The sequence below is a fragment of the Myotis lucifugus genome, unplaced genomic scaffold, assembly GCF_000147115.1.
Source record: "Myotis lucifugus unplaced genomic scaffold, Myoluc2.0 scaffold_169, whole genome shotgun sequence".
NCBI classification, from domain to species: domain Eukaryota; kingdom Metazoa; phylum Chordata; class Mammalia; order Chiroptera; family Vespertilionidae; genus Myotis; species Myotis lucifugus.
In genome coordinates, this window is record NW_005871217.1 from 1164416 (window position 1) to 1179033 (window position 14618).

Consider the following 14618-nt stretch of genomic DNA (forward strand, 5'->3'; position numbering starts at 1 on the left):
CCCTCCCCTGCTGACCTGATCACCCCCAACTGCCCTCCCCTGCTGGCCTGGTCCCCCCCAGCTGCCCTCCCCTGCTGACCTGATCACCCCCAACTGCCCTCCCCTGCTGGCCTGTTCGCCCCCAACTGCCCTGCCGGCCTGATTGCCCGCGGCCATCTTGTGATGATGTTGCATGTGACTGGCGGCCATCTTGTGATGATGTTGCATGTGACGCCACCTAGGCTTTTATTATATAGGATCAGTGTTGTCTCTCAACTTCCTTGTGAGGTAAGGTTCCCCTTATCTCCCATTCCCATTTTACAGATGACAAACAGGCTCAGCAAAGTTAAGTGACTTGATCTGAGTTGTATAGCAGTAAATACTGTATCACACTGTCTGGAACCCTAACATTTTTCTTTTTAAGTTGTACCTTTAAGTTGGTACCATATATTGTACCCGTGGCTAAGAGAATGGACTCTGGAGCCAGACTGAGTTTGAATCTTAGCTCTTCCACTTACTAGTTGTGTAGTCTTAGGCAAGATACTTAACTTCAGTCTCTATTTTCACAATGGGATAATAATAGTATTTATCTAATAGCATAATAGTATCTACCTAGCCCTGGCCAGTTGGTTGGACCGTTATCCCCTACACTAAAAGGTGGCGGATTTGATTTCTGGTCAGGGCACATACCCAAATTGCAGGTTGAATCCCCCATCAGGTTGTATAAGGGAGGCAAGTGATCTATGTTTTTTTCTCTCTCTTTCTCTCGCCCCCTTTCTCTCTCAAATCAATAAAATCATACCCTCGGGTGAGGATTAAAAAAAAATAGTACCTCCCTAATAGTGTTTTTATGAGGATTTAATGCGTTAAAATAGGTAAGATACTTAGAACAGTGTCTGGCACTGTGGATAGCACACTGGATAGACTGGGTAAGAATTGTACCACCCCAGGAGCCCCGTATTCTGTGTGAATGGTGGCCGTGCCTATGTGGGGCTTGATGAAAAAAATGTCAGTGCATTTACTTTATATAATCCTAAAAAGTGTATGTTAATACCAAAAGCAAATAATCATTTTTTCAAGTAACACGAGAAAAATGAACAAAATCTACTATATTTAAGAACATCAAATACCAGGTTATAATAAAATTATTGGTAGTGATAAAGATCATAATTAGATAGTTAAAGAGAGTATATGCATACAAAAGAACCCTGGCAGTTTAAAATAATGAGGAAGTAGTATATGGGAATATTATGTGGAAAGACTGTAGTGTATGGAAAAACCATTAGATGGAAAGATCTCCAGAATTTGTTAAGTGAAAAAGCAAGTTGCTGACAAGAGTATGTTACCTGTTTGGGAGAAATTAGGGGGAAATAAGAATATATATTGCAGTTGCATAAAGAAACAATGATGCATGATAAACTCATGCAGTGTTTTCTTTTTTAAATATATTTTTATTGATTTTTTTTGTAGAGAGAGAGAAGGGAGAGGGATAGAGAGAAACAAAGATGAGAGAAACATCAAAGATTGGCTGCCTCCTGCACACCCTCTACTGGGGATCGAGCCTGCAACCCCGGCATGTGCCTTGACCGGGAATCGAACTGGTAACGTCTTGGTTCATGCGTCGACACTCAACCACTGAGCCACACGGGCTAGGCAGTGGTTTCTTTTTGTTGTTAATCCTCATGGAGGATAGTTTTTTCCATTGATTTTTAGTGAGAGTGGAAGCGGGGGAGAGACAGAGAGAGAAACATCAATGTGAGAGAGACACATCAATTGGTTGTCTTCCACACACTTCATGACGGGCTAGGGATTGACCCTGCAACTGAGGTATGTGCCCTTGACTGGAATCAAATCCTCGACCCTTCAGTCCACTGGCCAACACTCTAACCACTGAGCAAACCGGCTAGGGCATACAGTGGTTTTTTATTACATGAGGGGACTACAGTGGCTAGGGCCAAGTTTGGGAGGAAGACCTCTCAAAGTGCACCTTTTTATTTTGGAACGTTATGACCTGTTTAAGAGCAATCATACACATTTATATTAGTGGGGGAAATGGTGAACATTAAAGTGAATAGAAAAACTTCACATGTGCACACAACACAAAGGCTTTCAGTGGTGAATTGGCAATAAAGTATGTAATGAGTAACTGGGACAATTACAGTGGTAGATGGGGCAATGCTGGGTGGTGTAGCTAGAGATACCATGGATCCAAATGGTAATCATAGTGATTAAATCTGGGAACGTTATTGAGGAGCCCTACAAAGAGTGTCCAAATACGCTTTCAGCTGTTGTACATTTTTTTGTGTTTATGTTTTGTTTTTGTTGTATGTTTTTGAATGATTAAGAAAAAGGAAGGTGCACCCAGTCTGGTGTGGCTCAGTGGTTGAGCATCGACCTATGAACCAGGAGGTCACAGTTCGATTCCTGGTCAAGGCATATGCCAGGTTGCAGGCTCCATCCCTAGTGGGGGGTGTGCAGGAAGCAGCTGATCAATGATTCTCTCTCATCATTGATGTTTCTCTCTTTCTCTCCCTCTCCCTTCCTTTCTGATATCAATAAAAATATATTTAAAAAAGAAAAAGTAAGGTGTGTTTTGTCACTGAAAAGATTTACACCGATCAGTGACTGGTGGCACAGATATATAATCCATTGTAATGACAGACTGTGAATGTGAGCTGCACAGGAAGGGATGGGGTGGCTGATGGATAAGAAACAGAACGGAGGCTGAACAAATGAGCTTGAGGATAGTTGAGAGGGGTGTCTGAGACTGCTTTCTGAAGCAGTTAGAAGAGATGATCATAGATGTCACCATAGTGGGTGAGCAGGTGGCTGCATGGAGTGCTGGTTCCTGGAGGTGAGAATGTTGAGGAAGTGGGAAACTGGAGTGTTGGAAGGGGCCCAGAAATTGCCAACGTTACCCAGATTGATGGTGGCAGGAGTTGGGTTGAAAGTAATGCTCTGAGCCCTGTGCTTCCATAAATAAGGAAAAGTGACTTATAGGTGACAGGCATAGCAACAGTTTAAAGAGCAGGATTTTCCTCCCTCTTTATTTTTCTTGTTAAAAAACATATTTTACTGCCCTAGCCAGTTTGGCTCAGTGGATAGAGCTTCAGCCTGTGGACTGAAGGGTCCTGGGTTCCATTCTGGTCGGGGGCACATGCCTGGGTTGTGGACTCAATCCCAAGTGGGGGGCGTGCCCGAGGCAGCCGATCAGTGATTTTCATCATTGATGTTTCTAATCTCTCCCTCTCCCGTCCTCTCTCTGAAATCAATAAAAATATTGATCTGGTTCATAGCTCGATGCTCAACCACTGAGCCACGCCAGCTGGGCTATTTTTCTTTTTTAACAAGAGGGAGAAATAGTCTTGGTTTGGCAATGATGAGTCCAGAGAACATCTCTACCTACTGGCCCCAAGGTATTTATTCATGTGCCAGAGAACACGACAGCCACCTTTCCAGAGGCCTGCAGGTGAAGCAGTGTCCTCACAGGTGTCTCCACCAAGGCAAGAGGTTTGGGAATTGTTCCCGAGGAGAGATGGAAGAATTAGGGGTGCTGAGCTCCCCAATGAGAGCGTCAGAGGGCATTGTGGGAAATTTTAAGCAGAGACAAAGGGAGGATGGTGGTGGAGTCGGTGCCAGGCTGGATGTACAGAGATATAGCAGGGTGGGAGTGTGGGAGATGATGGATGAATGGAGAGCTCTGCCTTTGAATACTGATGGATGTCACAGCTGGTGAGTGGAGACATTGAGGCTCAGAGAGATTTGAGAAAATTCTTTAAGGTCTTAGAGCTAGGCAGTTATGGAGCCAGAATAGGAATCTACGTGTGGCTGGCAACAAAATGGAAGCTGTTTTCTCTCTCAGGCTGTTAAACCCCCTCCCACACAGATGAACAGTGACTCCTGGGTGTTGCAGTGCTGCAAGTGATGGCGGTACCCCTCCCCACGTCTCTTCTTCCCCTTCTCTCCTCCCTCCCTCCCTCCGAAGCAGATGTTTTCCCCCCTCTCTACGTGATGTATTTTCTTTCAATGTGTGCCTGTATCCAGTGCAAGCTCTGTTTCCAGGGAAGTTAGGCAGATGGAAATTGTTGAGTAAAATGGCCAGACCTGGTTCATTCCAGACCTCACATTCTTTTCATTGCGACATGAGTGCTTTGGAAGAAAAGGAGACACAGGGGTCTGTTTTTTGTTTATTTGTGTGTGTGTTTTTTTTGTTACTGGGAAATTCGACCCATTCACAGTCATTATGAGAACTAATCTGCTTGGTCTAATTTCTACCATCTTATTATATATTTTCTGTTTAATCCTTCTTATTCCCTTATTTATTTACTTTGAAGAAATTGATCAAGTCTAAAAAAAAATCCACCAGTAATTAAGTTATGTTGGTAGTTGCATTTATACTGATAGCAAACATAATTAAACTCAAATTTCTCTATCACTTTACCAAAGTTAAATAATGACTCTGTTTATCTTACTCTTTCAAAGTGAGACTTTTAGCATGCTTGTGTGCTTTTGCTTTTCCAACCCCTGTTGCTTTGATTCCTAGATTTTGTTGAAATAATTTGGTATTTTAGTTCTGAGCTATTTTCTTATAATACGCTTCCTGGATTTTAAAAAATCCTTTCTTAGTAATGTATCATAGTTCTTAGCTACATTACTAGCATTTTAAAAGAGATTTAATGAATATCTTGCACATAAGGGGGGACTAGGTTTCCTGCCCGCCATTATTTGTTTCCATTAGCTTGAGGTCTTTGTGTATGTGCGTGTGTTTTTAATCCTTACTTGAGGAGTGAGGATATTTTTTCCATTGATTTTTAGAGAGTGGAAGGGAGGGGGGAGAAGGGGGAGAGAGAGAAACATCTGTGTGAGAGAGACACATCAATTGGTTGCCTTCTGCTTGCACTCTGACTGGGGCCTGGGATTGAACCTGCGACCGAGGGATGTGCCCTTGACCTAGAGTCAAACCCGAGACTCTTCAGTTCTCGGGCTGATGCTCTAATCACTGAGCAACCAGCCAGGGCAGCTTGAGATCTCTATTCTGATTTAATTTTTAGCTGGTGTACTTCCTCAAGTAGTTTTACCAGAAAGGGAATAGAGGTGGTGCCCTATCCACGTAGCTCAATTGGGAGCACTGTCCCAGTATGCCAAGGTTGTGGATTTGATCCCCAGTCAGGGAACCTTACAAGAATCAAGCAATGAATGCAGAAGTAAGTGGAACTACAAATCAATCTCCCCCTCCCCTCCCCTCCCTCTCCCCCTCTCCCTCTCCCTTTCCCCTTCTTTCTCTCTCTAAAATAAATAAATAAATAAATTTTAAAAAATGAAAGAGAATAGCAGTGGTAATCACACATCTATTTTTCTTTTAAACTTCAGAGTAATCTATTGGTCAAGTATAGGAATTTAGCTTGGAACACAGTCCCTTGTCTCATAACTTGTAATGGTTATTCTTCTGTCTTCAGTGTCCAGAGTTGTAGATTTGAGAAGGCTGTCCACTGCTCTGGCCTTTGTTGGAAACTTGTTCTGTTTGGAAGTTTATAAGATTTTCTCTTTACCATTGGAGTTCAGAAATTTCACCAGGATCTGCCCAGGATATCTTTTGTGTTAATCTTGGCGCTACATGAGCCTTTCTAATCTGAAACCTCAAGCCTGTTTTCAACTAAAGGAACTTTTTATCTATTATTTTTATTTCTTTTGAACTTGTGGGTTTTTTCATTAGGAAATACCACATTTTAAAATGTTTTTATTGATTTGAGAGAGAGAAAAGGAGAGGGATAGATAGAAACATCAATGAGAACATCAGATCAGATGCCTTCTGCACGCCCCCTACTGGGGATTGAGCCTTGTGCCTTGACCAGGAATTGAATCCACTATCCTGGTATCACAGTGCTTGTGTTTAAGTAACCATTATTTTACTTAATAATACCCCAAAAATGTTTCCTTCAAGTGGAAAGGTATGTATGTAAAGGACAAAGCATAGTATTATATAGGGCTCGATTCTGTTAGTGGTTACAGCCATTCACTGGGGGTTTTGGAACGAATATCTTGCAAATAAGGGGAGGACTACTGTAGTGTTTAAATTCTCGTTTCCACCCTAGCTGGTTTGGCTCAGTGGATAGAGCATTGGCCTGCGGACTGAAGGGTCCTCAGTTCGATTCTGGTCAAGGACACATGCTTGGGTTGTGGCCTCGATCCCTGGTGGGGGGCGTGCAGGAGTCAGCTGATCAATGGTTCTCTCTCATCATTGATGTTTCTATCTCTCTTTTTCTCTCCCTTCCTCTCTGAAATCCATGAAAATATATTTTAAAAAATTTTCTTGTTTTCTACATTAATGCTTTCTACATTAATGTTTTCTACATTCTGCTTTGGTGCAAAACCACTTGCGATGGGAGTGTCCGTGGTGGTAATCTCAAGCTGCTCCTATATTTGTGCCTTGAACTTCCAGAATCACCCCCTCTAGGAATTCCTTTAGCCCTCTTGCAGGTGGTGAGAATTAAGGAAAGTCATTCTTCCCTAAGAGCTCAGCTGTGAGTGGGATGGCAGGTGGGACTTCTCATTGACAGTGGAGAGGCCTCTTAAATTCCTGGGCTTTGTTAAGGTGGGATTGAGGTAGGTGAGCTCTCTCCTCCTTGTATCCAAGGGGGTGGGAGGGTGGCTGCAGTTTAGCTGAATAGGGCAAGTCTCTTTGGAGGCAATGGCCTGAGCAGGGTTGGCAGGAAGGGGCAGTTCTCTCTTCATGTGCTGAGGCCATCTATCCTGGCTTAACCAGCTGGGACTCCTCAGATCACCTTCCCATGCTGCCAGCCCCCACCTCAGCCTGGTGCTGAAATTGTTGAGCCCTAGCCTGCCGGGAACCAATTCCAGCATGTCATAATTTCAAGAGTTTCATCAAAAGGTTGATGAAACTTGGGGACTCAACAGGGTTGAGTCACACATGGAGTCACCTGTTGGGAATGGCTAAAGGCATTTCCCCAAACCTGAATAGGAATCTGATTGTGGCTGCCAGACAGCTAAAGGGCATCTTAATCTACATGTTATTGCCTCCTACTGGCCAAACACCTGAACAGCCGTAGGCTATTCCCCATTCTGACAATGCTTCTGTACCCTTTGAAATCTTACCCTTTGAAGTGTATTATCTCCACCTTGCCTTAGGACAAATTGTGTTAATGAAAGCAAGGGTCCTAGACAAGGAGGGAGTCTTCAGTTCCTTTAGCTGAAGGTCCTCTGACCCCCAATGCCTTTCACAATGATATCTCATCTCCAGACTCTTTATTAGTCTCTGGATTCCTATGTCATCTACGCACAGCGCCTTTTCCAGATTCCTGAACCCTTCTTGATGCTGGGACATGAACCCCGGCACTAGCCAGTTTCGCTCAGCAGTTAGAGCATTGGCAGGCAGACTGAAGCGTCCCGGGTTCAATTCCGGTCAGGGGCATGTACCTCCATTGCAGGCTGGATCCCTGGCCCTGGTCGAGGCGTGTGTGGGAGGCAATTAATCGATGTGTCTCTCTGTCTATCCCTCTCTCTTCCACTCTCTCTAAAAATCAATGGAAAAGTATCCTCAGGTGAGGATTAACTAAAAAAAAATTTTTTTGTTGAGTTTCCTCCTGCCAGAAGTTGGGGGAGAGAGAGGAGTTACAAGGAGATATTCAGCTCACTCTCTTCACAGGATTCCTTAACAATTGTTTCAGTTTGAAATGATGCCCTGAGCATTATATTCAGTTTTTGTAACAGTGTTGATGCCATATCCCTGTCTGTCTTGTCCTGGGCCTACCTGTGGTCGGCAAACTGTGGCTCATGAGCCACATGTGGCTCTTTGGCCCCTTGAGTGTGGCTCTTCCACAAAATACCGACTTCTGCGCATGGGCCACGAAGTTTCAGTCGCACTGTACATGCACGCCCGCATGTGGTATTTTGTGGAAGAGCCACACTCAAGGGGCCAAAAAGCCGCATCTGGCTTGTGAGCCGCAGTTTGCCGGCCACTGGCCTAGACCAGTGGTCAGCAAACTCATTAGTCAACGGAGCCAAATATCAACAGTACAACGATTGAAATTTCTTTTGAGAGCCAGATTTTTTAAACTTAAACTATATAGGTAGGTACATTGTTATTAACTTAATTAGGGTACTCCTAAGGTGGCCTTTGCTAAAAACGTCCTCAATCTGATTGAGGTACGTTCGCTGAGGTCGACCCCTTCCAACTCTCCCATCCACACTCGTCTTGTATACTTGTTTCAGATAGACGAGTGTGGATGGGAAAGTTGGAAGGGGTCGACCTCAGCGAACGCACCTTAAAACAATGTACCTCCCCCGCGCTGTGTATCCCGCGGCCCACCTGACACCCCCCACTTCTTCTGATGCCACTTCTTCAAAATAGACTCGCCCAGGCCGAAAACTGACTTCTGCGCATGGGCCACGAAGTTTCAATCGCACTGTACATGCGCACCCGCACGTGGTATTTTATGGAAGAGCCACACTCAAGGGGCCAAAGAGCCGCATGTGGCTCGTGAGCCACGGTTTGCCGACCACTGGCCTAGACAAACATGGTGTCAGAGGCATCCTTAGGTCCCAATGCGGCCAGACCTTAATTAAGGTATCAAGAAATGTTGTGTAGGTGAGTGATGCCTGTTTCTTTTTCTTTTTTTTTTTTTGTAGAAAATAAGCCAGGTAAAGGTTCCAAAGGCTGCAAGAAGGTAAGTTGGCCCAACCCTCAGGTAAGGTGTGCCCACTGTTGGGTAAGGCTAGGAACAGGTTACCTGCCCTAGAAGAAGCCCATAAAACCCAGTAGAAATGGTGGGTGACTCTAGACCAGTGGTTCTCAACCTTCCTAATGCCGCGACCCTTTAATACAGTTCCTCATGTTGTTGTGACCCCCAACCATAAAATTATTTTCGTTGCTACTTCATAACTGTAATTTTGCTACTGTCATGAATCGTAATGTAAATATCTGATATGCAGGATGTATTTTCATTGTTACACATTGAACATAATTAAAGCATAATGATTAATCACAAAAACAATATGTATTTATATATGTGTTTTCCTATGGTCTTAGGCGACCCCTGTGAAAGGGTCGTTCGACCCCCAAAGGGGTCGCGACCCACAGGTTGAGAACCGCTGCTCTAGACAGAGTAATACATCGGACTCAGTGGAGCTGGCTTTCCTTCTCTGGGTGGCCACAGCAGAGAATCAGCAGCATTTATTAAGTTTATACCACAAGCCACACGCTCCTTCGTGCTTGATTTACCTTGGTAGGGATTGCTGTGGTCCCATTTTTTAGATGGAGAAACTGAGCTCAGTGAGAAAGTTCCTAGATTCGGGGTAGTGCAGCTGGGACTTGAGTCTGTCTGAGTCCTAGTCCCTGTCACTCATGGGTAGGAGAAAGGCTGAAACATAATGATTGGCTCCAGCTCCTGGATCTCCTGGCCCTGCTAGGAAAGATATGGACAAGTCAGACTTGGGCCAAAGCAGTGGTTGTCAGATTGTAGCAGATGGTTAAAGTTCTCACACTTTATTTTATTTTTTAAAAATATTTTTATTTATATCAGAGGAGAAGGGAGAGGGAAACAGAGAGATAGAAACATGAGTGATGAGAGAATCATTGACTGGTTGCCTCCTGCACACCTCCTACTGAGGATGGAGCCTGCAACCCAGGCATGTGCCCTGACTGGGAATCAAACTGACCTGGTTAGAGGTCGACGCTCAACCACTGAGCCAAACCAGCCAGGCAAAGTTCTCACACTTTGGACATGTTTAACCAGCCTAGATAATTCTGGAGGGCTGGTTAAAACACAGATTACTGGGCCCCGACTCCTGAGTTTCTGATTCATGGGTCTGTCGTGGCTTCTGAGAATTTGTATTTCTAACAAGTTGCCAAGTGATGATGCTGCTGGTCTAAGGACCACACTTTGAGAACTACTTAGCTTTTCCCTTTGCCTTTACTTGGGAAACCTTCCGAGTTGCACCTCCCTTTCCTGGGGTTCTTCAGTCAGTTCCTGCCTGGCTAGTGGAGGGAGGGTCTCTCTTTAGCAAGACGGGCATACCTTTGGGGCAAGCCCTTTTTTTTCTCCTCCCTTTCCCTTGGCAAAACACTTCTAAGAAGCTCTAACCCCTCCCTGGAGGGTGATTTTCATGGGTTCATTAGCTCTGTTTGATTTTTTTTTTCCTCTCGTGTGGTGACCATCCTGTAAAGCAGAGTGGGAAGAAAGCAGCCTTCAAGCTGGTCTCCACTCCCCAGTTTGTTCACTCCAATGATCATACCAACCGGGAGGCTGAATTAAAGAAGAAGAGGGTAAGCCCTGTACCATCGGGGAGAGAGGGCTTGCCTGGACTGCCAGTTCCTCAGGAGTGGTGAATGGAAGGGCAAAGGCCAGAATGGTTAGGGTTGTAGAGGCTGTTGTGGAAGGTGGAAGGGAGGATGTTGCTTTGATATTTGACTAAGGGTCTCCATTTGCTCACCTCCCAGTCCATTGCTGTCTGGCTTGTGTTCCCACGGCTCCACCGAAATGGTCTTTGCCAGCCTCGCCAGTGCATTCTCTGATGGAGAGTTCTCATCTAATTTGATCTGAATTCTCTGCATTTGAGACCTGCTTTCCTTGAAATACTCTCACTTTGACTTTCTTGTCATCTTACTCTCCTAGATGTCCTCCTTCCTCTCTGCCAGTCTCTCCCTGCTCTAAATGGTGGGGCATCCCACGACTTTGTCCTTTTCTCCCTCTGTTCTTGTTTGCTCTGCCAGGAACACATTCTCTCTCAGCTTCCCATACCTTTCTTATATACTTATTGATTTCAGAGAGGAAGGGAGAGAGAGAGGGAGAGGGAGAGAGAGAGAGAGAGAGAGAGAGAGAGAGAGAGAGAGAGAGAGAAACATCAATGGTGAGAATCATTGATCAGCTGTCTCCTTCGGGCCCCACACCGAGGATCGAGCCCACAAACCAGGCAGGTGCCCTGACCGGGAATGAACTGTGACCTCCTGGTTCACAGGTTGATGGTCAACCACTGAGCCACACTGGCTGGGTCCCCTTGACCTTCTTTTATTGTTCTCTGCCCTGCTTTCCCTCCCTGCAGCACTCTGTTTTTTTTTTCTTTCTCTCAAACCCCTTATATCCTGCTGTCATATCTGCTTTCGCCCTGTATCCTTGCTCCTTCCACCTCTGCCATGCCACAGTTTGCTCCCACTGTCACCCGTTCCCTGTTCCTCTCCGTCTCCTGTCCCTCCCTTAGGCTGCAGACCTAGTCAGTTGCAGTCCTGGTGTGTGTTCCCTTGTTAGATTGACGAGATGAGGGAGAAGCAGCAGGCTGCCCGGGAGCAAGAGAGACACAGACGCAGGACCATGGAGAGCTACTGTCAGGATGTCCTGCGACGCCAGGAGGAGTTTGAGTCCAAGGTAAGAGAGCAGTTTTGCCCCTGGGTAGTACTGGGGCAGGTTTGCTCAAGAGCATCTTTTGCCGTTGCTCTGTGAAAGGGAGAGAAAGGATGTGAGATGGTTGGAAGGGAAGTAGGCAATCTGTGGAGAAAGGATGGGAAAACAGGACAGAGGGATGGAGGGTGAGAGGGAGGTAAAAAGCCATTTTGAGCCTTGTGTGTGACTGGACAACCCTGGTAGGTCCTTTCTCCCAAGCTGGAACCCAAAGACGGGGGTTGGAGTGGGGTTGGGAGGACTAAGGCAGGGGTGGAGAATTTCTGGCCCGCAGGCCATAAAAGTCCCGCGAAATTATTTGGTCTGGCCCTGCCAAGGCATTAGGGGTGAGTTACTTAAATATTGGACTAAATATAGCAGGCTAATTTTTACACACCCATATGCACACTCAGGCCTCTTTGGTGCTCGAATACACACATACACATAGGCACACATAGCTACCATGTGGGCCCGTGTGTTCTTCCACTTCCCAGCTCTGGTGGCTGGGACTCACATGGCTCCCCCAGCTTCACATAGTCTCCAATGCCCTGGCTCTTTCTCGCTCTATTTCCTCCCATGGACCATTCTCTTCTTTTTTCCTTTAGGAGGAAGCTTTGCAGGAATTAAATATGTTTCCTCAGCTGGATGATGAGGCCACAAGGAAGGCCTATTACAAGGAGTTCCGTAAGGTATGGGGACTCTTTTCTTTTTTTAAAAAAAATACATTTTTATTGATTTCAGAGAGGAAGGAAGAGGGAGAGAGAGAGAGAAAACATAAATGATGAGAGAGAATCATTGATTGGCTGCCTCCTGCACGCCCCCCACTGGGGATCGAGCCCAAAACCCAGGCATGTGCCCTTGACCGGAATCGAACCTGGGACCTTTCAGTCCACAGGCCGACGCTCTGTCCACTGAACCAAACCAACTGGGGCGGGACTCTTTTCTTAAGGCCCTTCAGGGAGGGTACCAATCCAGTCCCATCTCCTCTCCATTTCTGTTTTCCCTGACTGAGATGGAGGCCTTTTCATTCATGGGCCTCTGCGATTGCTACCCAGTCCTCTGCCTGCCTCCATCCCTCGCCTTCTGCCCTGCAGGTAGTGGAATACTCTGATGTGATTCTGGAAGTTCTGGATGCCAGGGACCCGTTGGGCTGCCGCTGCTTCCAGATGGAGGAGACTGTCCTGCGGGCACAGGGCAACAAGAAGCTGGTCCTGGTCTTGAACAAGATTGGTGGGTATTGAGAAGCATTGGGTGAGGCATGGCAGGGGGAAAGCCTTCTTGAAAGACCAGCTCTGACCAGATCCTGAGATGCAGCAACTTTAGTGGTATTCCTAACAGTTTGTGCAACGTAAGAATTCTTGTTACAGTCTTCCTAGCCAGGAATCTGAGAGGTGAAATCATTTGTCTAAAGCAGGGGTGGGGAACGTCCGTATAAGGTCCAACAAGTCATTTGGTCTGGCCCTGCCAAGGCATTAGGGGTGAGTTAATTAAATGTTTGACCAAATAAATCAGGCTCATTTTTAAGTTGATAATTTTGCATGGCCCGAGAATGATGTTATAAATATCCAAATGGCCCTTGGCAGAAAAAAGGCTCCCCACCCCTGGTCTAAAGACACAGTGCAGCAGAAGCTGGGAATGGTGTGCAAGCCCGGCTGCCTTTGATTCCTCCATTCTTGCTATTTTAAGCCTTATCTGTGACTGGCCATCCCTGGAGAGTGTCTTCTCCAAGCTGGAACCCAGAGACTAGGGCACAAAAGCACATGGACTCAGGAGTCACTCGGGTCTGGCTCTCATCTCACTTGTGCTCTTTTGGCTGGGATCTTGGACAAGTCCTATCACCTAAGAGCTTCCATTTCTCTAGCTTTAAAATGGGCTGTGATTGTCCCAACTCACAGTGTTGTTGTGAGAATTAATATTAAAGTGCTTGGTATATGTGTGGTCAGTACCTCACAAATGGTAGCCATTTTTGCCCATGTTATTCTTGACATTTGGTTCAAATTAGAATGATCCAGAGAGGGGATTGGAAACATAATCTTTGGGAGACCTGGGACCTACTAGCTAGTTTTCCCATTCTCCCTGAGGGAATAGAGATCCCCTCAGGGAGGGCCAACTGCTCCCCTAGAATACAGTGTCCTTTCTAACTCTAACTTAGGGACTGTACAGGGGCTGCCAGGGCCAGGGAGCTGTCTTTGTCAGGAGGTGGGCCTCGCTTCGGGTATGGGTAGATGCATCTTCGGAGTGAGCTGTCGAAGTTATGTTCTCCTTACCTGTTCTATCTGTTCCTGTTTCCCCCAGACCTGGTCCCCAAGGACGTTATAGAAAAGTGGCTGGATTACCTTCGGAATGAGCTGCCAACTGTGGCTTTCAAGGCCAGCACCCAGCATCAGGTCAAAAACCTGGTAAGCAGGGGCAAGGGGCATCTTTCAGGATAGCCTGGGGCCAGGGATGCCTTGGACTGGGTCTCCAACTCTTTGGTAATTGAATTAGGCCTTCAGCTTTGAGCTTTTTGCTTTACTGGATGACTTAATATTCATTTCATTTCTTCCTATATTATTGCTCTTTAGGAAGCATTTTCTCCAGATGTAAGGGTAATACATATTGGAAAATATAGAGAACTGTTCCATTTTAAAATACATGCCTCTGTTTTTCTCTTTAAAACATCACACTACTTTCTAATAGATCATTAACACAGAAATACATTTTCATCATAAAATATTAAAGTATACAGAAACATTGGTTGCTTCTAGGGAGAGAAACTGGTGCTGGGGATATTTTTTCAATTTTGCACCAGCATAAAATTTATTTAAAAAATAAAGTAAAAAAAAATAAAAACAATTGCATATAAAGCTTAACCCTACCAGACCGCTGTACCGATTTTTCGGTAATTTCCACACAAAGGTGGAATACTGGCGCTAGATGAAAGGTAGATGAAAGGTAGACCTATTTTCTACAATGTCTCCAAGTTCCATCTTATTCTAACCACTTGTTTGCATGTAACTAACATTTTTCTATATCATGTTGGTTTTTTCTCTTTAATGCTCAGGAGCCCAGGTATAGGGGACAGTTAGGTTCAGGGCCTCAGGTCTGGTAGGATTAATTACTCTTTCACCAATACCCTTAATTCCAGTCTCCTTTATCCACATATAACCAGAAGTAACCATCATTGTAAGTATGGAAGGATCCAGATGTTTTTCTGTACTTTAGATATACACAGGGAAGTGTATATAAAGAGAAAACTGTGTTTGTGGG

At 45.3% G+C, this 14618-nt stretch overlaps 1 protein-coding gene across 1 annotated transcript in view; it reads left to right on the forward strand.

The window, feature by feature from the left end:
* Positions 1-14618, forward strand: part of GNL3L (G protein nucleolar 3 like) — a 39170-nt gene that overhangs the window by 10697 nt on the left and 13855 nt on the right. The window contains exons 3-8 of the mRNA XM_006096140.3: positions 8626-8663; positions 10166-10261; positions 11241-11357; positions 11975-12058; positions 12464-12599; positions 13665-13768. Of these exons, the coding sequence (XP_006096202.1) occupies positions 8626-8663; positions 10166-10261; positions 11241-11357; positions 11975-12058; positions 12464-12599; positions 13665-13768 (575 nt within the window). The remainder of the gene's footprint in view (positions 1-8625; positions 8664-10165; positions 10262-11240; positions 11358-11974; positions 12059-12463; positions 12600-13664; positions 13769-14618) is intronic.